This window comes from Falco naumanni, chromosome 2 (genome assembly GCF_017639655.2).
Source record: "Falco naumanni isolate bFalNau1 chromosome 2, bFalNau1.pat, whole genome shotgun sequence".
In the NCBI taxonomy this organism is placed as follows: domain Eukaryota; kingdom Metazoa; phylum Chordata; class Aves; order Falconiformes; family Falconidae; genus Falco; species Falco naumanni.
The window spans coordinates 115,666,162-115,688,101 of NC_054055.1; the positions used below are offsets into that span (position 1 = coordinate 115,666,162).

Here is a 21,940-nt window from a genome sequence, read left to right on the forward strand (position 1 = left end):
CATCTTTAATAATGGCAAGTAAAAAAAACCCAAAACTTCTAGAAGTTTTCATGTGCTCAGTGAGGCTTCTAGAGGTTCCTCTGTGGAAGCCTCAGAGGGACTTTGGTCTGGGAAAAAAATAACCCTGCTGAAGCCCGGGCACTTTCGTGTCAATGAAGTAAAATCTTACACCAAAACTCCACAAGGTTTTGTGTCGTATCTCCTAATTGAATCCATGTAACAATTTTAGTGGAAAAACTGTTGTGTATTTCCTATCGGTTTCCAAAAAGGAGCCCTTTTCTCTCTCACATGTACATGCTCAGTAACTTGGGTAGACAAATGAAATATTTTTTTCCACAGGTTACGTTTTCAACTGGTAACCGGTATAAAACTCTGGTTTGGGAGTAAAAAAAAATGAAAAAGTTGACGATAAGTGAAGTTAAATGGCGTGAAAAATCGTCGGCCTTCCGAGCTGCCTCCCTCCCCCTCAGCAGGCAAAGCGTCCGCGATGGCAAACCGCGCTTCTGCACAGCTCCCGGGGGCGGCAGCGCGGCAGGTTCGGGCCAGGGGCCGCCGGAGCAGGTCTCGCCCCCGGCCCCCTCAGCCCCGCCGCCGCGCAGCCTCGGCCGTGCCGCGGCGCCCGCAAGCGCCACCTCCGTGCCACGCTCCCGCCCCGGCCCGGCCGCCATTGCCTGCCGCCGCCTGCCCCGCCCCGCCCGCTGCGGCCCGGTGAGTGCGGGCCGAGCCCCGCGTCTGAGGGGGCCGCGGGGGAAGCGGGGGCTGATGGCGGCGGGGGGAGCGGGCACGGCCGCCGCCCCGCCGGGTTCTGGCCCCCCTCCGCGGGTGCGGGGCGCCTGGCGGCGGCGCCTCGTGGCTGGCTGAGCCGCCGGGGGAGCGGCCGCGGCCGCCGTGCTGTGGGGCGGTGAGGCAGGCCGGGGGCAGGGAGCGCTGCCTGGTGCCTGGTGCCTGCTGCGGGCACAGGAGCACAGGTGTCTGCGTTTTTGCCTTCTGGAAAAAGCTTAATCGTAGCCTGTTGGAGCCGTGCGGTGAGGGGGAACAGCCGGGGCCATGTGGCCTCAGGACCGCCGCGGCCTTCTTCCCTGCCCGTTGCTTTGGAGGGCGCTGAGCCCACCTGCAGCTGCTGGGCCGCTTTAGAGGCCTGAGCTTATAAACGGGTACATCTGGTGTGTGAGGTGAAAAATACGGACGTGAAATACCTGGTTCTATGCGAAGCAGGGCCCTGTTCTGTGGCGGTGTTTTTTCCACAAGCCCTGTGGAGAAGGACTTGGGGGTATTGGTAGGTGACTGGATATGACTGGAAATGTGCGCTGGTGGCCCTGAAAGCCAGGGGTGTCCTGGGCTGCATCAAAAGCCTGGCCAGCAGATCGAGGGAGATGATTCTGCTCTACCTGCTCTTGTGAGACCCCACCTGGGGTACTGTGTCCCCACCACAAAACGGGGACCTGTTAGAGCGGGTCCAGAGGGCCACCACAATGATCAAAGGGCTGGAACGCTTTTCCTATGAAGACAGGCTCAGAGAGGTGGGTGGGTCTGCCTGGAGAAGAGAAGGCTCTGGGGGGACCTTATTGCAGCACTTCGATACTGAAATACTGTAAGATGCAGAGAGACTTTCTACCAGGGCCTGTAGCAACAGGACAAGGGGCAGTGGTTTGAAACTGGAGGAGGATGGGTTTAGATCAGACACAAGGAAAAAATTTTTTGGATGAGGGTGGTGAGATGCTGCAAGAGGTTTCCCTGAGAAGTCATGGACGCCCTGTCCCTGGCAGTGTTCAAGGCCAGGTTGGACAGGGCTTTGAGCAACCTGATCTAGTGGAAGGTGTCCCTGCCCGTGGCAGGTAGATTGCACTAGGTGTCCGCTTCCAACCCAAACCATTCTTTGGTTCTACAGCTGTAATAACTTAACAAAATGCAACAGAACAGCACACTATGAATAGTACATATCAGAGTTTAACTTTGTGAAATACAGTGTGAGTGAGCTGAGAGGTTGGGGTGATGGATTTAGGTCTGGAATTCAAAACTGGCAATTCAGGGTTGGTTGCATTTTTGTGGCTGGCATTTAGGGGCATCAGTTGTAGGTATCAATGCTGGCAGCATCTTCAGGTGTTGCTAGCAATTGGGGACTAATTTTCAGTCTTAATTTTTAAGTATTCCCTTGCGTCATGGAGAACTGTAGCCTGCTGCAGCCAGGAATGTCCGTCCTCTCGGGAAGGTGGTGATGTGGATTCCCTCCTGTAGGACTGAGGTGACTGTAGGTTAGTGTTGAGGTACAGGCTGTCACAGGAACTGCTGATGAAACACTGCCCAGGAGTTAGTGGATCAATGAGGGTGTCCTGCTGTTGGACCAGAGAATTTAGTACTGCATGTAGGTACCAGAACCGGAGTTGTAAGTTTCATGATAAGGGTTCTGTGTAAATAAAAGCATCTTAATAAATGAGAGCATTTACTTTTGGAAGTAAAGCTGTCATTTTTCCTTACAAAGGCATGCTCTTCCTCCTCATGTGTTGGCTTCACAAGCTTGCTCAGACATGCCCTGTGTCATTTTGAGTTGGCTGAGCTGACTTAGCAGGCAAGCTGTGGTGCTAAAGGGCTTGGTGTTGGCTCATTGTCAGGATTCTTAGATCTGCTTCTCAGGCAGGCTTTTACTGCTGCCTGGTGCTCTGGGCTACTCTGAGGGGTGAAATGCTGGTGCAGACTTAAGGCAAGTATGTCTGCAGGTACTGTGGTGTTAGGCCTACCGTTACTTGATTTTTGCCTTTATTTCCTGAGAACTTGGCAGCTAAACCCTTTGTGAATTAACTTTTTTGTTTTTACATAATGATACACAGCCATATTACCTACCTGGAAAAACAAAGTAAATGACTTCCAACTTTAAATTAAATGACTGTGCTTGGATGAAAGAATTCTTTTTATTCTACATAAACCACAAAGTTTGGTAGCATGGCAGAAAGGAAAGCAGAATCTTACAATTTTAGTTTTTGGTGTAATTGCATAGCATCAACAGAAAGTTCCCTTTCTTATGTAAACTTAGGGTGGCTAAACCTGGGATTTCAAGTATGGAGATCCTGACAGAGGCTGAAATGTGGGCTAGTGCTACTGCCTGGAGAGCATCACCAGGTGCCTGGCACTGCTGCATAATTTAGCATAAAATTGTTCCTAGGGCCTGAGGCTTCAAGTAGGTGCCCTTACTTCATGTTCCTAAAACTTGCCTCACCTGCAGGAGAGGAGCCATTTCACGGTTTTTTTCTCACCTTCAGAGAGAGTTTGCTCTGGGTTTTTCTGTTTCTGTGGAAGTTGCTGTAACCCTCCTGCCAACTGAATCATCCTAGCCCACTGAACCCGGTTACATATTCCTTCTTCGCTCACCGCAGTCTCTTTCAGTTGGCCTCCCTCCTTCCATGCCACATTTCCCTGTGTTTTCATTGTATTCTTGTGTAGCCCTTAGTGCATGATGTGCTAATGCGAGTGTCCCCTCACTGCAGCCACACTCTTCTGTGTGAGTCCTGCTAAAGCTTTAGTCTGGTGACTGTGCAGCTGTGTAAGCCAGCTTGAAAGGAAAGCTTACCTTAACACACTGCGCACCAGCTAGTGTGCTTAGCTGGTTGGATTCTGCACTTGAAATGCCGTACATCCTCCTCTATTGTGCTCGGGCTGGAAAGTTGTAAGAAGTCTTCACTGTGCTTTTTTCCCCCGCAATGTTAATGCATTTCAAGTGTAATAGGGTACAAGTTTCTGATCCTGTCCCCTCTCTCCACCCCCCTCTGCATGTTGCCATTATCTTTCTTAATTTTTTTAAGCAGTTCGTGCTACAGAAGACCAGTCTGCCACAGGTTCTTTGTGTGGCTGGATTCCTGCATCTGTAAAGATCTGTTGTGTAGACATCGGGTTTGATTATGTGGGTTTTAGTATAAAGTCTGGTGTGGGATTTGAGCTTCTGTGAGCAGCGGCTCCCAGTACAACCCTTTGGAGTTTGCTGAGGTGTGAGAGTATTGGAGGCTTGCTGTGGGCTTTTTTTTTTTGCTGCTTGGAGCAAATAGTGAGCATCTGAAAATGGCTGTTCCCAGCATACTCTGATATCCCACTGGGTAAGGCAAGAGGAGCTGCTCTGGGCCTGTGAGCTCTTGAGGTTGTGTTACTGGTTGACACTTTTGATTCTCTCTCCTTTTGAACAGGAACATGCCCAAGAAAGGAGGGAAGCATGCTGAAATGGGAAAAGAAATGCAGGCACAGTGTAAACGAGCAAAGGTGGAAGCGGCTTGCTCTCCGTTGATCATGAATTTTGACAGCCCGGAGAGCCTCTTTGGAAGCTTGATCTCTCCCATCAAAGAGGAGGTGTTTTTCAGGGAGTATTGGGAGCAAAAGCCACTGCTTGTTCAGAGAAATGATCCCTCGCTGGCTGCTTACTACCAGTCCCTGTTCCAGTTGTCAGATCTGAAGGAACTGTGCAGCCAGCGTCTATACTATGGGCGAGATATAAATATCTGCAGATGTGTGAATGGAAAAAAGAAAGTTTTAAATAAAGAAGGCAAAGTGAATTACATGCAGCTGAAGAAGGATTTTGACCAGAAAAAGGCAACAATACAGTTTCATCAGCCTCAGAGATTTAAGGTTGGATTATTTCATTGAATATAATTAATGCGTGGTATACTTTGCTTGAGTTGTACTAGACACAGCTTCATGGCTGTCCCCAGTAAATCCAGGGGAAGTGGCTGACATCAATGACCTGCTGAAATCTACACGTGAACTGTAATTAAGACATGGTTTATACTTTTGCACTGCCCATCATGTTTCGGTACTCAACTGTAAGAACAAAATCTGACTCATGCTATAACATTAGAAATTCTTTTTTAAAAAATGGCTTTGTCATGTGAAAGCTTAGAAAAAAATAGATGCACAGAATTGATGATTCTGCATCTGTCTACTTAAATTATCCCTTCTGCCCCACTGTTTCCTTGTGCAAATAGGGGCTTTTGCTTTCCTTTAATGGAGGGCAAGGTGTGAAACAATGTGAAATATTTCCAGGATGCTCCACCGTTCTTGCTAATGGATTGGCTTTGAATTGCACCATGGAAGTGTACCAGCCCAATTTAGCTTAGTGTTCTCTCCGTCTTGTTCTTTTTCATGCCTGTGCAACTTTCATGTATGAGAATGAGGTGGTGGTGTCTGCACAGTTGTGTAAAGGACTCAGATACTTGTGGGTACTTGGATTTAGGTAGTCCTTTTTTTTGTCCCATGGTGTCAACATTTAATTTGACATTAACTTAAATGTCACAGTTTAACTGTGAAGTGGTCTGTAAGGACCCAAATACGCAGCTGAGTCCCAAGTACAGTGTTGCTGGCTGATCTCAGTTCGGTTGTAGCTATAATGGCCTGTGGCAGGGGCATCTGCAGGTGAAGTTGAAATGTTGCATGGCAGACGCTGAAATCCAGAGCTGGAGCTGTGTAAAGTCTGGTTGAAGCTGCACTTCTGCAGGTCTGGTAGTTGGCATCTTCTGATATGAGAGCCACCGCTTCGGTGCTTTGTCTGTCATGTGTTAGATATGGATGAGTAAAGTTTGTTCTCTAATATACCCAAACAATTGGAGTCACTGGAAAAAGGTCTCTAACCCTTGTATGCTGTCTATGATACTAGCCCATATAATCAAGTCCTGTGTGGTTTTTTATGTGTCTTAATATGTTTTGCTGTTCGTGGGATGATGGGTGGTTTATTTTCCTGTGTTTTTTGCAGCCTAAAAATGGTACAGGGAAGAGAACAAATGTCAACACAATGTTGTGGCACCAGACTTCTTGACTTACCAGTTCCCTTCACAGCGGATCTCCTTTGGGTCTACAGTGCTTGCTTTCAGGAGAAACACTCATACACAGCATCCGCCTTCGCATCCTCTGTCTCCTTGTGAGGATGTGATCATTCTCCAGAAAAACCTCGCAAGCGACAGGGAGGCTGTGGGCGCGGCGGCGATCTGGCTTGGCTGAGCTCTGCCGTAATAACAGGGTTGTTTCTTTTTGAAGGAGGAGCTGTGGAAGATTCAGGAGAAGCTGGAGTGCTACTTCGGGTCTCTGGTTGGGTCGAATGTTTACATTACTCCCCAGGGGTCGCAGGGCCTTCCCCCTCACTACGATGATGTTGAGGTAGGACAGCACAACCTTGTCTGTGAAACTGTGCAGGCTTTTGCTCGTGGCAGTGGATACCTGCCTGTGCGCTATTTCACCCCATCTCTTTTGTAAAATAACTTCCTATAGTAAAATGTTTTTTCCACTGAAAACATAACGGTAATTGATTGCAAGTGTTTCTTTATAGTTGTTTTTCTTTTACAATTTTACTGAAAAGGTATTAATAGTAATATCTAATGGTAATTTAATGTAAAGTGTGTTTCCAGACCTGGTATATCCGTTAGATGAAAAGAGAATTTGTTTTCCCAGCTGCAGAAGCTTTCTAGGACCTTTTTTCGTTTTCCCTTTATTCAGACCCCCAAGAATCTGGAAGTCCTTTTTCCTTCACTAAGTACTTGTTCTTTCTCCAGCTGGACAGTGAAAGCAGACTGACTGTGCTGATTCCCATTTGCTGGTCCTGCTGTTTTTAGGAAGTTACTGGTATGATGAAGTCCTGTGGTCCAAATGCGTTTTAAATTAGCTTCTGAAAGAAACATTTAAATAGGCACTGTATTAAAAAAAAGTTGGGCTATCCCACTTAAAAAGTCCCCTTTATATGTATTTTTAGCTTTGTATTATTTTTGTTTCCATTAAATACATCTGGAGTTTCATCTTCCTTATGCTTGTTCAGCAGCTCTGCAGCCTGTGTGTTCCAGTGTATGTCATCAACCCCCAGCTGACAGCATCCCCTAGAAGTTTCTGATGGCCTGTTTGTTGGTGCATGGTGATAAGACCTGAAATTTTGTTTGGCAGGCTTTACTTTCAAGTTAGTTGTCTGGGACTTAATGTAAATCACTGGAGAGAAACTGGGGTTTCCAGTTGCCTGCCTTAGGATAAACCAGATCACACTTCACAACTCCTCTCTGTTGTCTCTAAGTAGAGCCTAAAGAAATAGTTCAGATGTAAATTTCTGCATTGTAGACATCTGAAAAATAATATGAGGAATCTTGTTTGCCATGCTGTGGAGTAGGTGAGAGCAGAGGGTGTGAAATCTGTTTCTTCTGTTGTCAGAAAGGCCGGCTGCCTGTGTCACTTCTGTTTGCTTTCTGTCCCTGGTTTCTGGCATGGTTTCACAGACTTTCCAAGTCAGGAGAGGGTTTAAAATTTCTGATAGGTTGGATGTGTGAGAGGCAGCAGGGCTTCCTTACTCATTTTCATTTATGACCTTTTGCAGGTGTTTATTCTTCAGCTCGAGGGCGAGAAACATTGGCGACTCTATAAACCAACTGTGCATTTAGCTCGGGAATATAATGTTGAATCAGAAGATAGGATTGGGGATGCCACACATGAATTCACGTTGAAGGTATTATAACTGAATTGCTGTATGTGGTCTGGGCTGTGATTGCCAGAAAAGTAGTCATGTTTAAAATGCTTATTTATTGAAGACAGTATTCTGAATGATGGTGGTTGTGAAATTGAGGGGAGGGTTGGCACACAAAACACTCTGAACACAAGAAATTTGGGTGATAGTTGTCCAACCTATCATTTTTCAAAGGTATCCTTTGCTTTAGTATTTAAATAATGGACCAAGAAACCAGTTATTTCTGGAAATTCTCCAATATTCTCCAAGTTAGGCACCCGGACTCCTGGATCGTGTTTGCAGAGTTGTGTGCAGAAAAACCACTGGGTTCATATATGGTTATGAAACATTTTTGTGCTTCTGCGTGCTCTTTATAATTCGGCTAATTCTTCTGTGCACTAAGACTTACTGCTTTACTGAAGGCTGTCACTGTTCTAGTGCATTAGATTTAAATATTTATTCTTGGCTGATAAACAAAAGCATTAACTCAATCCTTTATTAACTCATTGTATTAATTTTATTTTTCTTTTTCCAAACCTGAAAATCAAGTGTTTGGCTGTTTTTTTGGAATAGAAAGAGCACTTCATGAAGGTTGATGAGTGCGGCCCCTTTGACAGCAGGGTGTCTGGTACTTGCCCCGTTCCATTTTACGTACTTGTGCTTTTGAAGCAGGTTATTTACTCAGCAGCCAGCCCTGCTCAGTGTTGGAAGCCTCATTAGTTTCCCTGCCTTGTGGCCTGTCGTAGGGCCGCTCTCTGGAAGGTCTCCGCTCCTCCCGGTGCTCAGACCTGCCTTTGGGTGTAGATAGTTTATGGTGTGACACACTGGATGTGGTACTGCCATCACTAGCTGTGTAGTCTCACAGGTGGTAATACTCGGTTGTCATGATGTGTTGGGTGATGCAAAGACTAGCAAATCACAGTTCCCTTTTTAATTTCTGGAACATTTTGGGCTGGAATTCAATGGTTTTGATTTTTATGGAATTACGATGTATTCCGCTAGCCGTTTTACTGACATTAGCTGAGTTAAAATACTGGCTTCTGAAAAGGGCTTAAAAATTATCCAAGTTTTTAATTTCTTTTTCTTCTGTTTGATGTTCTTCACTTCCTGTGACCCATTTCTTCCAGGTGGCTGCTGTCAGATTTTGGTTGTCTGTCTGGAGCTGTCTGTGACAGGGATGCTGTCAGATGACTCTTACTTCCTCCCTAAACATCCTTCTAGAATATTTCTTTTATCCTGTTTTGCATTTCTGTCTGCAGTCTGCCATCCTTGGGCAGTTTAGAGCACATGGACCAGTTCGAGATTATATGGGTGGTGTTCTCCCTTCCCACCAAAACCTCCCACCAGAGAGCAAAGGCATGCTGGTTTGTGTGTAAGGTCCCAAGCCGCAGTGTGACTTGGTGATGCTGTGACGGGCTGTTGGCCACGGCTGGTTTGTTATTGCTGTCAAGCCCAGAGCTGATTTGGTAGCTGGCTATCTAGACACCTTCATGTATGATTTTCCATTTAATTTGCTGGTACTTCTCCCTTGCCTGCCCCTCCTTCCTGTGGTTCAGAAGTGAGAAGGTGGCAAAGTGATCAGATCCACATCGTCTCTTGTCAAATGCCCTCTCCTGTCCCAGTTGGGGTGTTGCTAGCCAGAGTCTGTGAAGATTCTGATTATTTTAATTGAAGAGTGTTGTGTTTACTGGCTCATGTGAATGATGTTGATGAGACTGCCCAGCAGAAAAGGTGAGCAAGAGCTGGGCTTTGCAGCAAAGACTGCTCTGGAAAATCATGATACCAGCTTCTTCGTGGTAGGCGTGGGGTGCTACAGCATGAACTATTTTTTTTGCAGACTAGTTTGTCATCACTCTGGTAGGTGTTCAGGGCTCTTCCCCTTGCCCTGTGTGACCCTCCCTCCAGCTTGTTTTCTTGCTGTGGATGTGAAACATAGGAAATGAGGAGAATTCAAAATAATCTTGGTTAGTGTAGTCCCTGCACTGGTAAGGAAGACAGTTTGTTAAAGGCAGAGAGAGGCTTGCTTCAGAACAAGTAAATTGTACATAGCTCATCTGTGATGCTTTACAGCTTGTTATAAATGGATGAAGAGACTTGATCTTGCAGAGTCCTGTGAAGCCTCATACTCTAAAGAGACCTTTCGACTCAGTGAAAAATCAGGTACTATTCACTTGAAAAAAATCTGTGTTAGACAGCTGGTAGGCTCTTAGAAGTTGGTGATGTGACCAGATTTAAGGAATGGTAAAATGAAAATGGAATCAAATTTCATCATTCTTGCTTTATGAATTTTTCTCTGTGACCATGCTATTCAACGATATAGATGTTTATAGAAGCCTTGGAGGCAATTTCATGTGCTTTGCACTTCTGTCTTATCTTGACTTTCCTAATCTAAATTTTTATCAGTGTGGAGATTTAATTTAGATACGTGAGAAGAAAGATAGGGAGGAGGAAGGCTGTACTTGTTTTTTAAGTGTTTTAACTGAAAATTTCAGACAACAGTGTTGTAAAATTACTATCTTTATAGAATTTTTGGCTTTTTGGAATACTGACCTTTTCTTTTGATGTGATCTGACCAAATTCACATTGCACTGCTCCTCTGATAGCCTGCTGTGTTGTCAGCAGGTTCATCTCGGCTGCTTCTTTGTCCCTTTCATGCAGTTGGGTTGGAGTGTGCATGCTCTATAATGTTAAAAGCTTGCTTCATGTTTTCAGACAGGTGTACAGAAGTTGCAGTAAGTTGTAAAGTTTAAGGTGTTAGACTTCTGGCTTAGAGTGCTTTACTTCAATGACGTGTACAGTGGAGGATCTCTCTATTTTGTAATTTTAAAGAATGTCAGTCTGTCTGCTCAGAGGGTATTTTCTCTATTTTTTGACTGCGATAAGGTTTGACCAGGTGCCCTAAACGTATCAGTTCTCTTTCATTTTCTTGCAGCCAGGTGACTTACTGTACTTCCCAAGAGGGACTATTCACCAAGCTGACACTCCTCCTGGCATCTCCTATTCCACACATGTGACCATCAGTACCTACCAAAACAAGTAATTATTCTTTTTGTTTTGTTTTGTTTGTTTCTTTGTTTTAGTATGGCTTTTCTGAAAATGTCTTTTGCCAGATGGTGTGTGTGTACAGTACAAACCTGAAACAGATGTTTTGAAGAAGTGATGTCCTGTTTCTTAAAAAAACAAACAAACCAACCACCTTTTAATGAGCTTGGCTTAGCTCTTTTCTGTGTTCATTCTATTTAGCTCTTGTGTGGTTTGTTTTTGTGTGGGTAACACAGGGATTGGGCATGTCACCTTCCCCCTAGAGATGTGCTGACATGGAAAATACGTAGGTACCCCACTATTATATACGTGCCCTGCTGTTAGTAACAGAATCTAAGCCAGTGTTTAGGTAGCAGTAATTGAAAGTTTGGGGTTTGGGGGAAGGAAGGGAGGGAGAGCCTTGTTTAAAGCAGCCTGTTTACTAGGTTTTCATGCAGCAAGCTTGATTGCTTTTTAATTGGTTATTTGATTATTTACCAGCTGTAGACTTTAATGTGGAGCATGTTACAACTGCAGACTCACTGTTGCATTTTAAAAAAACAACTCTTACCACTGGCTGAAGTTACTGTTCATTTCATAACCCAGATAGTCACTGAGTTACTCCTTTCGACATGTTTCCTCCTACTTTTGATAGTCGCCCACAGCTATTCTGACAGACTAGCTACGAATTCTTCCTTTGCAAGTGTTTTCTACTTATCTGTGTTTTTCATCAACTACCCCCTGCATGCAAGTCAGATTTCCTTCGACACACGTCTGATCCTGATGCCCACTGAAACATTGGCATCCCACAGGGAAATGTTGCTGCCACCTAATCAGCTTCTTAGGTGCTGGGTTTAGAGTCATTGGCCTGAGTTAGGAATTGGGAAGTATTTCTACTAGCCGCAAAAGAGGGCAGAACAAGTCTGGGCCTGTTCAGGATGGTTGTAAGATGAATCTCTAACCACCAGCTGTACCATTCTGGAAGCCCAGGGTGCCAATACGGCTGGTAACTCTTGACGTGGCCAGTCCTCCCAGTTGGAGAGAGGGTTAAGATGAAGACGCCTAGAGGTGTGAGTCTTCATAAAAGTTGGCTTCAGCTGATTTTAATTTACACTCGTGTTCTATTCTTCTATTCAGAAGGCACCCCCCCCAAAAAAAACCCCAAAACCTGTTTTCTGTTTGATTGCTGTTGCAAAGAGTGTTTGACTTCATTTGTTACGCAGAAGGCAATATTAGTGCTGAGCCCTTTGGCAGGATTGATGCTTATTCAGGGTGAGCAGTGAGGAGTTTAGTAGCGAGGGATTCTCCTCCGTTCTGCTGCCTTCTGTGTCTCACCGCTTCCTGGTGCTTCTCTCTCCCCTGGTTTAGTGAACTGAACAGACAGAAAAGTGACACTGGAAGTGGGTGGCTTGGTGGTGGAGGCTGGGCTGGAGTGATGTTTTACTGACTGGGGTGCAAGGAGTCCTCCTGAGCGCACAGGACGGGGTTTGTCCACCTTGATCTGGACAGAGTTACCGGTCAGGTAGTGTTGGGGAGGTGTGAATTGGGTTCCTCGTAACAGGGTGGCTGGAGACCTGACAGGCTTGTGTGGGGTCAGTGCAGTTTCTCCATGGCTGCCTAATGCCAGCCCACTGCTTTCCTTGAGAAGCGGAGCTGCCAGGGAGCATGTTCCCTGGACACTGTCAGAATGAGGAGAGGAAAAAGGAAAAGCTTGAAGAGTGCTGTTCTAAGGATAAAAAGTAGAATCGTCATCCATTAAGGTTATTGGTAACAAAGTGTGAGAGCCTGCCTCTTCACCTGCTTTCAGCAAGCACAGGTAAAAGGAGCAGCAGTCCTGATACAGTCTGGTATTTTGATTTGGCTTGTAGCTGGAAGTATGCTCTGGAAGTGTTTCCTTGGAAAATTGAAGAGAACTCATTGAAAATAGCTGTCCTTATTATGGAGGATGTTTGGACTTGTGAGTGCTCTGGAAGCAGCATGTGCAGAAGGAGCTGGGAGGGGGGTAAGTGCTGGTGGAGGCGGAACTTTCAGGGATTTTTAGGCACCCAAGACAAAAGGGGCTCTGCTGTGCGCTGGAGGATGGTTCCTCTGGGCCAGATCCCAGGACGCAGAGAAAGGGGTTTGTGTGTGTGAGTTCATTATAAGCAGGGCAGTTTGGAAAAGCAATGAACAGCCGAAGATAGTTGCTGGCAGATGGAGATTGGGGGCAACAGAAAGGAAGCAGTAAGAAATATGTCTAATTCTGTTTAAAATCAGCCAGGGTCCTTCCCTCCCAAAGTATAGCAGACAGTAGAACACTTAAGTGGAGATGATAAAAAACAAAAAAAATAGACTAACAAAGTCATATTTTTGTTCCTTTTTTAAACTGAAGTAGTGTCTAGAGATCAGTGCTGCAAACAGGGAGTGCTGAGGGAGGGCAGGAGCGGAGGGTGAAGTGTTCCTTGGAGGACAGGCCCTGCTCTGCTGCCTGCCCTAGCGGGGTGGGATTCTGCTGGCAGCCTTGGGTGCTGGGCGCTTGCTTGCCCATTAAACCAGCCTCTGAGGATGAGTGGGAGAAGTGCCTGTTCCTGATGAGGTTGACTCAAGCTAGGCAAAGAAGGTGCAGGCAGTAGTCCTCCTTCCCCTCTTCTAGTTTATTCTTGAACTCAGGGAACAGAGATTAAAGGCCAGTTTTGGTGGGGTTTTTTTTGTTGTTGTTTTGTGTTTTTTTTTTTTAATGTAGCTAAGAATGGGGATTTAACACATGAAAGACACCTACAAGTTGCCTGTTAGGAATCATTAAAAACCCTGTAGAGATAGGTAGGGGTCTTGTTCCTGGTATCATAATTAAGTTTGTAGATGCCACGTTGGATTTGGTAACACTGGGTACATTTCCTCCGTCGATGTATGTGTCCCAAAAATGCCTCTTAAATGCTACCAGCCTCACGCACGTCGTGTGCAGTGAGGCCGCCGCACGTACGTGCGGTTGGACAATAATGGCCACAGTAGGAATTGCTTACGTACTGAGGTCAGCTTTAAGCTGGATCCACTGGTAAATGGAAGGATCTGAATCAGAAGAAACTGGACCATTCTTAAGCCAATTCCTTCCCTCTGTAGGAGCACCACTGACCTGAGCCTAGTGAGGACACAGCTGAGAGGAGTGAGTTACTGCATGAAACTACAGAGCGCTAATAGAAGGGCCAAAGGCACAAAGCAGATGTGGCATCGGAGCACTACATCTCCAGCCCTTGACATGGGTTAAGATGACTGTTTTCTTTCAGTGCAACTATTTTAGCAATTTTTTTTCTTCCTGTCCTTTAGCTCTTGGGGAGATTTCTTACTGGATGCAATTCCTGGCCTTGTGTTTGATACAGCAAAAGAAGATGTGGCACTGCGGACAAGCATACCAAGGCAACTGCTTATGGTAAGTAGGTGGGATTAAGGGAATAATAGTGTATCCAGCTGAAACTGCAGCACTGAGGCAAGCATGTATCTTGTTGATACGCTTTGAAAGCTCAGTGCAGTGGCAGTGTCTTGCTTAGCAGCACAACCACTTCTTTTGAAGTCTTCAGGATGACTGACCGTTCTGAGGTTTGCTCCATCTGAAGCATTGCCTAGTCCATCGCGCTGCCTTTCTTTCATATCACATTGTCCTTGTGTGGCTTGTTTCCTTCTAAAAGTGATGCTACTTGCTTTGAAGCTGTCAGGCAGGCATAGTTCCTGTCAGGCCAAGCTTTTGAATCTTTAGAACTTCACAAAGCTGTAAATTGTTCCGTGACCTCTTCATGGTCGTCCAGCTGTGCTGCTGATCAGCTCACTGGCATGCAGAAGGAAAGCGTCTGTCTTTCAACGACACTTGCAAGTCCTTTGGCATTGCAGGTAGCTCCAGAGTGAGGGAACGTGAGCATCAGTGTGGTGTGTGAACAGCTGGTGGGGAATGTGTAAAAGAAACAAAGTGTGTTGTTTTGGGAGTAAATGTTACCCTTTGCAAAAATAACAGTGTGTCCAGACTTTCTCTGCTTTACTGTACCTTTTTAGGCTAGTGTGTTTAGCTTCAATTAATGTGAGAGCAACTCTGTGAATATTTAGCAGGTAGAGGTAGCTGACTCAGCAAAAAAACTGAGTAGTCTTTTGAGAAGGCTTGCAGACCGTCTGGAAAACACCATTGAACTGAGATCGTCTGACATGAAGAAGGATTTCATTATGAACCGGTTGCCACCTTGGTTGGGATGTAACTCTGACCCTTTGACTCCAGGTAGACTTTGAAGTTACCAAACTGGCTGACGTGGTAGAGGTGTTGCTAACTCTGCCTCTTATGACTTTGGTGGTTTATGGTGGGTGAAGATCGTAGCCTGGCACCAGCTGTGTGTTGTGCTAGGCAATATGGGTGAATTTGCACACCTTGGTTAATTCCGTGTCTAGTGGAAGAGACGACGTGTGTCTCCAAGTGAAATAAAGGTTGTCCTACACTGAAATCAGCAGCTTTAATAAACTGCTGTGTACTGAGAATATTTAACTGGTAGATTTTGTCCTTATGCTTTAGCTTGCTATTACAGCTATTTGTAGACTGTAAAGGTGAGAGAATTTAAAAATCTCGCTCTAACTACACTTCCCCACCCCTGGGTTTGACAACATGTGGCTGTTGAAACCTAGGTTAATAAAAAAATCTGGCCACAGAGAGTGGGTAGTGCACGGAGGGCTCGGTTTGCACTGTTTGTTTGTCTGATTTTCTTCCTTTCTAACCAGCAATTTTTTTGTCTCTAGGTGGGAAACTGCCAAAAATAGATAGCCAAATCAGACTGCAGTTTAGAGATCATGCTATCATTACAGTGGAACCAGATCAAGAGAATTCTGTGAGTATAACAAACCACCCCTGTGTGCTCGGGGTGGGAGTGCGAGCTGTGTGAGTTGTTGCTCTGTTGAACTGCTCTAACAGGGTTGTACAGTTACACGTAGTTGGATCCTGCATCCCATTCGGGTTCGTCGGGAGATCGCGGGGTGGTTTGTTGTTGAGCAGTGATATGGCACACTCTTGCCTTCTGGAGGGCGGCTACAGAACTAAATTTGGTCTGTGATTCTGCATGGTAGATGCATGGTTTTTATCTGAGGTTAGAAGAGATAGAGCATTATAGCTGCTGAATGGCCTCCGTAGCTCTTGAAAATGGATTTATTTTATTTTCAACTCTTTAAGAGCATGAATAAATTATAAAATCACGTTCCCTAGAGAGAGAATTCTCTTGGTTGCAGCTGCTGCTGACTGTGCTGCATTTAGTCTTCACTCCCAAGTTACCTTAAGTGGGTGCCAGTGGCACTACTAAGTTGCCGCTTAGTGGCATCCACAAAATCGATGCTGACATCCTGGGATTGTGTTGTGTTCAGACTGCTTCTTAGCTATGAAGGTTTATTAGTATGAAATTGTAGAAGTGCTTTTTGTTGTCTTAATTTACAAAAATTTACAAAAGAAAAAAAAAAGGCAGGGATGGGCACAGGATGTACATTGTGCAATTCTTTTTGCACAAGTGAAATGTTTCCCTCCAAGAAAGACATACTGCAATTTTCTGATTTTTCTCTTCTTTTTTGTTTGTATCCATACTGCTGTGAGACTGCGTAGGTTTTGGAAACTTTTTTTTGCAATTTTTTTGCTGCCATGCCTTCTGATGTCATACAGGTAAACCCTGAATGCCAGCACACATGCAAGGCTTGTGTCCACAGCTTCACTGTGAGACCTGCCCACAGAACCTTGAAGTGGTTTGTGCAGCTTTGACGAAGGAATAACAGGCATGTGAACTTTAAGACAGATGTGTATCAGAATGGAAATCTATTGCTGCACACTCGTTCATCAAGACTTTCTTGTGCACCACAACTGGCCTGTTTTCTCTGCAGCACCAGGCCTGTGAGCCTAGTAGAGGCAGTACTAAGGCAGAAGATTATAGGGCGGAAAGAAATTTTCAGAGATGTTTTGAAGACTCCCTTATTGCTGTAGCAGATGGCTGTTGGCTCATTCAGTTAGGGAGGTGAATTGCTGTGACAGTGGACTCCAGAATTACGGAGCTAATGCTGTCACCTGACTGAGATGGCGTTGAGGGTATGGATCACATGTAACAGTTTTCTTCCTGCTGTCTTTCAGGATGAAATTCGCAGAGAGATGGTTTATGTGTATCATTCTTTAAAGAACAGGAGAGAAACTCACATGATGGGGACAGAAGACGATGCTGCTGGCGAGGAGGGCACATTGCAGGTCAGTTCCCACAAACACACCCCAAAACCTGCTGTGCCTGGTGGGTTTCACTGCATTTGCTGAGCCTGACGGAGGTGGTAGCAGGGGCCTGGGTGCTGCTGTGTTCCTCAGCACCCGCAGCGTTTCTGCCCATCCCCTGCACACCCAGATGAGCCGAGGCTGGAACACAGAGGCAGTCATTAGTTGAACTATGTAATCTCATGCTTAATTAAATGTTTTTGAGGTGTTAATAGGAATTCTTGCATGTGCCTTACGTCCTGGCTAGCAAAGCTACTGCAGTGGCTGGAACAGCTTCCATGTCCTTTAGCATATCCTTTACTAAGGCTGCTGGACACATTGGCATATGTCCAGTCGTAGCAGGGACCGCTGTGCCTCATGCGCGATGTTCATGCCACGGTGGGTTCTGTAGCCACTAGAACATACCACAGAAGGGTGCTCATTTTAGGGTGGGGTGGGTCAGCATTGGGAGTAAAGGGTTAACTCTTACTGAAACGTGAGGAGGAAACTTTTTATATTGTTAATAACGCTGCAGATGAGCCATCTGCATTCTTAACTCCGTGCTTTCGCTCCAATTCTAAATACTCCTGAAGAGCGGCTGTGAGCTCTGGGACGTTTTGTTCGACTTTACGAGGGTAAGGTGCTCACTTTTAGGTCTGTGACTGGAAGCGCTGGAATACAGGTCTGCACAACTACCCCCCAGAGAGGCAGACCAGAGCACAGCCTGCTCTTGTCCAAGTAATTACAGCAAGGATTTTTGCCAGGTGGTTACTTACCTTTTAAGGTAAATCTCATCAGTCCTCTAGAGTAGAGAATGCTGGTAGCCGAGGTTGTGCACTGGCACCTGTACAATGTGTGCAAAGCCCAGACAACACCGTCCTGCCCTTAGAAGACACCATGGGAACGGAGGTCCTCTGGGGTTCTGTCAAACTGTGTCTGAAGACTGCATGTGGCAGAAACAAACTTGTATGACCTTCCAAAAATAATGGGGAAGGTTTGACAGGAGCGTAAATTTTAAAGTTATTTCACTCTTCAGTGTGGAATCTGCATGAGGAAGCCACACACCTTAAGCCTCCCTACCTTACAAGGCATGCTAGAACACGTAAGAGATTTCAGCTATTTTTTGTATTAAGAAAGGTGGCAGGGTAATACTGCACCTTTGGAGAATGCTCTCAGAAATACCACTGTGATGTGGAAGAGGAGTTTTACCTGCTGATCAGTACCTACAGCCTAACACACTGTCGTGTAGTAGGGGAAACTGCACTTAGCTGATGGATTTAAAAAAATATATTTTTTTTCCCCCCCCCCACAGCAGACTCATGGACTGCGGTTTCCTTTGTCATACTTGGATGCACTGAAGCAGATCTGGAGAAGCAGCACTGTTAATGTTAAAGAGCTTAACCTTACCTCAGATGCGGAGAAAGAAAACCTTGCCTTGTCGCTGTGGACTGAATGTCTAATTGAAGTTATTTGATGCTTTTGCGACTTAGTTGCTCCTGTAAGTACTACTTCTGGCTATTACGCGTCTCTTGAGAGAAAGGCTTATTAAATGACTTTATCCATCCAGCCTTTGGTTCGTAGTGCTGTCCACAAAGCACTGCAATACACATACTTTGCTACTTTCTGGTGCCAAATGTTACTTTTCTTTCCTTAGCTTTGGGAAAATGGGCATCGGGAGAAACAAGTAAGCTGCTCGTTGCCAGTGAGCCATAGCTCCATGTCTGTGGGTGGCTGAAGTTACTCGTAGGAACACTGGTGCTGTGCTATCCCCTGTCCTCTGGCTGTATGCCTGGAGGGGTGGACATCTAAGGGTACGCATACGGCAGGCTCCAGGACCTTGTGCAAAACCCAGTAACTTGGGTTTTCATTTGTAGAGTTCACCAGCAAGAAAACCTGTTTGCACCGAGAGAAACAAAAGCTGCTCAGCAGAAGCTGTGTATGTTGTTTGCCGAAGGGGCCAGACTTTGCCCAAGAACACCCCTTTCCTCTCAGATGCTGCCACCACTGGAATAAAACCCAAACAACAGTATTAATAGTATTTAACCTCGACCTCCCCCAGCACCAATTTAATATGAAAGTAACCCAAGCCTGTGACCAGAATCTGTATCTTCAGTGCTCACTCCAGTGGGTTTTGATGGGAGTAGTATGGTTATTTAAATACTTGAACATCGACGTTTAATATATAAACTAATGTAACAGCACAGTCCGAGTGCTTCCTCCTTTTTTGTCCATTTGAAGGGAAATATTTTACTGGAATGTGCCTGACTATTGTTGTATTTAGTCTGTTAAAAAAAGAAACCAACAAGCAAAATGTTTCTCCTAAAAAATATTTTATACAATTAAAATACACATGCTTAGCATTTTACATTCAAGATCTGTTAAGTACAACAGCCTGCTTTACTTTGTTATATAACACTGACACACCAAACATGATCTAGTCATTCCTGGTTGAGAAGACTAAAACTTTCAACACAGCCTTTTAAAATTTCATACACATGTAGAACACTTGCTATACTGACTGGCTTACATAAAAAAAGCTAAACATGTGTTTAGTTGGAAAAATATATACATACATTTGAAGATCTGTTACTTAAAACAGCAGATTTCTGATAAATTTTGAATGTAAAATAGTAAGTGCAAGTAGATATGTTTGGTTTTGTTTTTTTTTTTTTTTTTTTAAATAGTATTATATAGAACTCCATACAAAAATAGACATCCATATATTTCATTTCTATGGCAAACTTCAGGTTACGTGTTTTTATTTGCTTGGGGATGAATCCTGTTTGAATGGACAACTGGAATAGTTAACAGCTTTTGGAAACTAAAATACCTGTCTTTAGCTAACTTAAACTTTTTAAATAGTTCTAGAAATACATACCCTGAATATACAAATAAGGAAAAAAAATACGATATTTTCAATGAAGTACATTAATTTAGCGATGCTGAAATCAAATGTAGTTACCAGTGATCTAAGGGACTCCTCTTCGTGTCAGGTGTTGGCAGCCCTACACATCTCTGCAGCTCCGCCTCGAGTGAGGGCTGGTGGCACAGTGCTGAGGTCGAGGAACATCCTCATCCTCTGCGCCGAGGTGTATGTGCTGGGGTGAGCCACAGCAACGGGAACATGCAGTCACGCTGAGATTGTAACGTTAAACAAGTGTTGAAAGGGAGGCTGCTAGCACCTTTCAAAATACCTACTAGGGTGAATTATTTTCTGAAGGAAGACATGATTTCAAGACCAAATTACATTGTATTAAATTAATCTATATACATCAGAACAAAATACAGCTAGAGTTAAAATCGTCACTGCTCTAAGTGTAGCTAGCCCTTGCAGAGGCCTAGCCTGACCCAGGCACGTGTATTCTCTTCTGATACATGCACATACGGCTCCACGTTCAAGGTGATCTTCAGTGATAACTCACGATTTCACGGGTTGGAAACAGGCCGTGGGTCAGCAAGACCAGTTCCTGACTCTGGCAGTCCGGTAGGGTTAAAACAACTGAAGACAAAGGCCTACCAGCAGCGGCAGGGCTGAGAGGCAGGTTTTCTGTTGCCTCATTTCACATGCTGAGCTGGTAATTCCAGTTCAGAGTTGTCTTTATGAACAAAATAAATTGCATTTTAGCAAGAGATACGATTTGAGCCTCAGGATCGCTTGAAGCCAAAACGGTTTCACTCAGGCCACAGAAGTCCAACTCAACCTTTTCCAGGCTCATCAGTGCATTCGATCTTCAGGGAGCTGCTTCCCTCGGTCTGAGAGGAAGGCAAAGACAACATTTCTAAAGAGCCTCTCCCATATTGCTTCTTGTGGCTGACAACCTGCAAACCCGATGTCTAGTCTTTTGCCTTTACTGTTAATACTTCAGATGACAAGTAACAGTGACTTTCATAAGAATGGCCTCTAAGAATCACCTTCCTCGCAGGAAGACAACCTCCCATCTTCCGCATCCGTGCAAAATTCAGTTGGTTTAGAGTTGGTGCTCGGTACCAAGAAAAGGAGAGAGGAGCTGTTGCTTAAGGTTCCAGTGGTGTGTGACTTCAGTAGTTGTTTTCCCCCTCCAGGTGTTTACCCACACAAGGTCCATCTGTGTGGCGGGTTTTACTCACAGTATTTCAATATCCCATTTTTGTGAACATTTGTCGTCTATCGGCTGATTCATAACGATGTGATTCTTGTCATAGTAACTGCCTCCTTAAAAAAAAAATCACAAAGGAAAAAATTTAAAAAGAAATGCTCAGAAAAGTCTACACATCATCTTTAGTAAGTGTGACTAAGTAGGAAAACCAGCTGAACAACAGAACTTCGATGAGGTTGGGGGCTGGTGTCTGCCCCGCTGCCTCTGTGTGTTTGTCTCCTTCAGCCACTTGCCAGCTTGGGCTCGGAGGAGCTCCGCACCGCAGACCTCACACGTACCTCTGGGCAGAGGCAGCACCTCTGAAGATTCTGCTTTTGGCAAATATACTCGGATACTGAGCTCCCACTACGTGTCTGGATGGTTGCGTGCATTGCTCTCGCAGAAACACACAGATTCACGGGTACGCGTGAGATTATTTGGTGTAGCAGATCTATGTCAACCGCAAACTCAGGAAGTTCTTAAAATTTCCCTCCTTTGAATACATGTAGCATAGAAGCGTCAGTGCGCTTTTATCATTACACCATAAATAAAAATCCAGGAAAAGGAGCGTTCCAAAGCGCTATCACGTGCTACCTCTCTGCCACCAGCCTTCAACATTGTATTTTGCAGTAACCTAGGCAGTGCCGCTCTCGGCTACCCCGGGAGCTGCCGTCAGTGCACCGAGACCTCTCGGCTGAGGGGACAGCACCGCAGAGCTCCCAAGTTCATTACCAGCCGCTGCCCCACAGCTTCTCCCTAGGGGTGACACCCTAGCGCCAGCAGCAGGGCTTTAACAACTTCTGCGTGAGGAAGAGACATTCTCCAGTCGGGTAGTTCGACCGGGATGGCTAACGAGGACTAGGACTTGAGCAATGACAATTTTAACTAGCCTGAAAACATTAATGGGCACTTTTCTCTTTTTGAGCCGCATCTATTCCGTGATTGCTTTTCCTTCACCATTTTGTCTTCTGTAACTTGCATTTCTTGCCATTGGCATCACTGACCTGCCTCAAGTAGAAAAGCTGACCTGAACAAATAAACCCCTGGGATCGAAAGAGCAAGGATTCCCTGTGCCCTCTGGTTTCTTGTCCCAGTCGTCCCACTGTCAAGCAACTGGACATAAACCTAACTGGAAAGATGGGA

The 21,940-nt window shown here is 45.2% G+C and overlaps 2 protein-coding genes across 5 annotated transcripts in view; one reads left to right on the forward strand and one right to left on the reverse strand.

The window, feature by feature from the left end:
* Positions 1 to 591: 591 nt before the first annotated feature.
* Positions 592 to 20,796, forward strand: RIOX2 (ribosomal oxygenase 2). 3 transcript variants are annotated; one of them, XM_040583015.1, is made up of 11 exons: positions 592 to 708; positions 4,170 to 4,605; positions 6,007 to 6,126; positions 7,322 to 7,450; positions 10,380 to 10,483; positions 13,769 to 13,871; positions 14,537 to 14,702; positions 15,212 to 15,300; positions 16,575 to 16,685; positions 17,995 to 18,180; positions 18,557 to 20,796. In XM_040583015.1, the coding sequence occupies exons 2-10, from the start codon at positions 4,174 to 4,176 to the stop codon at positions 18,154 to 18,156; spliced, it is 1,416 nt and encodes a 471-aa protein (XP_040438949.1). In that variant the 5' UTR covers positions 592 to 708; positions 4,170 to 4,173; the 3' UTR covers positions 18,157 to 18,180; positions 18,557 to 20,796. The 3 variants fall into 3 exon arrangements, with proteins under 3 accessions (XP_040438949.1, XP_040438948.1, XP_040438950.1); XM_040583014.1 differs by lacking the exon at positions 18,557 to 20,796 and having other exon boundaries at positions 17,995 to 18,248; XM_040583016.1 differs by lacking the exon at positions 18,557 to 20,796 and having other exon boundaries at positions 17,998 to 18,248.
* The window catches only part of CRYBG3 (crystallin beta-gamma domain containing 3), a 94,690-nt gene continuing 91,745 nt past the window's right edge, over positions 18,996 to 21,940 (reverse strand). For both annotated transcript variants that reach the window (XM_040583011.1, XM_040583012.1), the window contains one exon: positions 18,996 to 20,874. In XM_040583011.1, the coding sequence (XP_040438945.1) occupies positions 20,786 to 20,874 (89 nt within the window). In that variant the 3' untranslated portion in view covers positions 18,996 to 20,785. The remainder of the gene's footprint in view (positions 20,875 to 21,940) is intronic.

Bases quoted from the DNA above. Each gene is read 5' to 3' on its own strand.
- RIOX2 (XM_040583015.1), top strand. From the start codon at position 4,174: ATGCCCAAGAAAGGAGGGAAGCATGCTGAAATGGGAAAAGAAATGCAG. The intron at 7,451-10,379 runs GTATTATAACTG...ATTTTCTTGCAG, and splicing joins CACATGAATTCACGTTGAAG to CCAGGTGACTTACTGTACTT. The intron at 15,301-16,574 runs GTGAGTATAACA...GCTGTCTTTCAG, and splicing joins AACCAGATCAAGAGAATTCT to GATGAAATTCGCAGAGAGAT.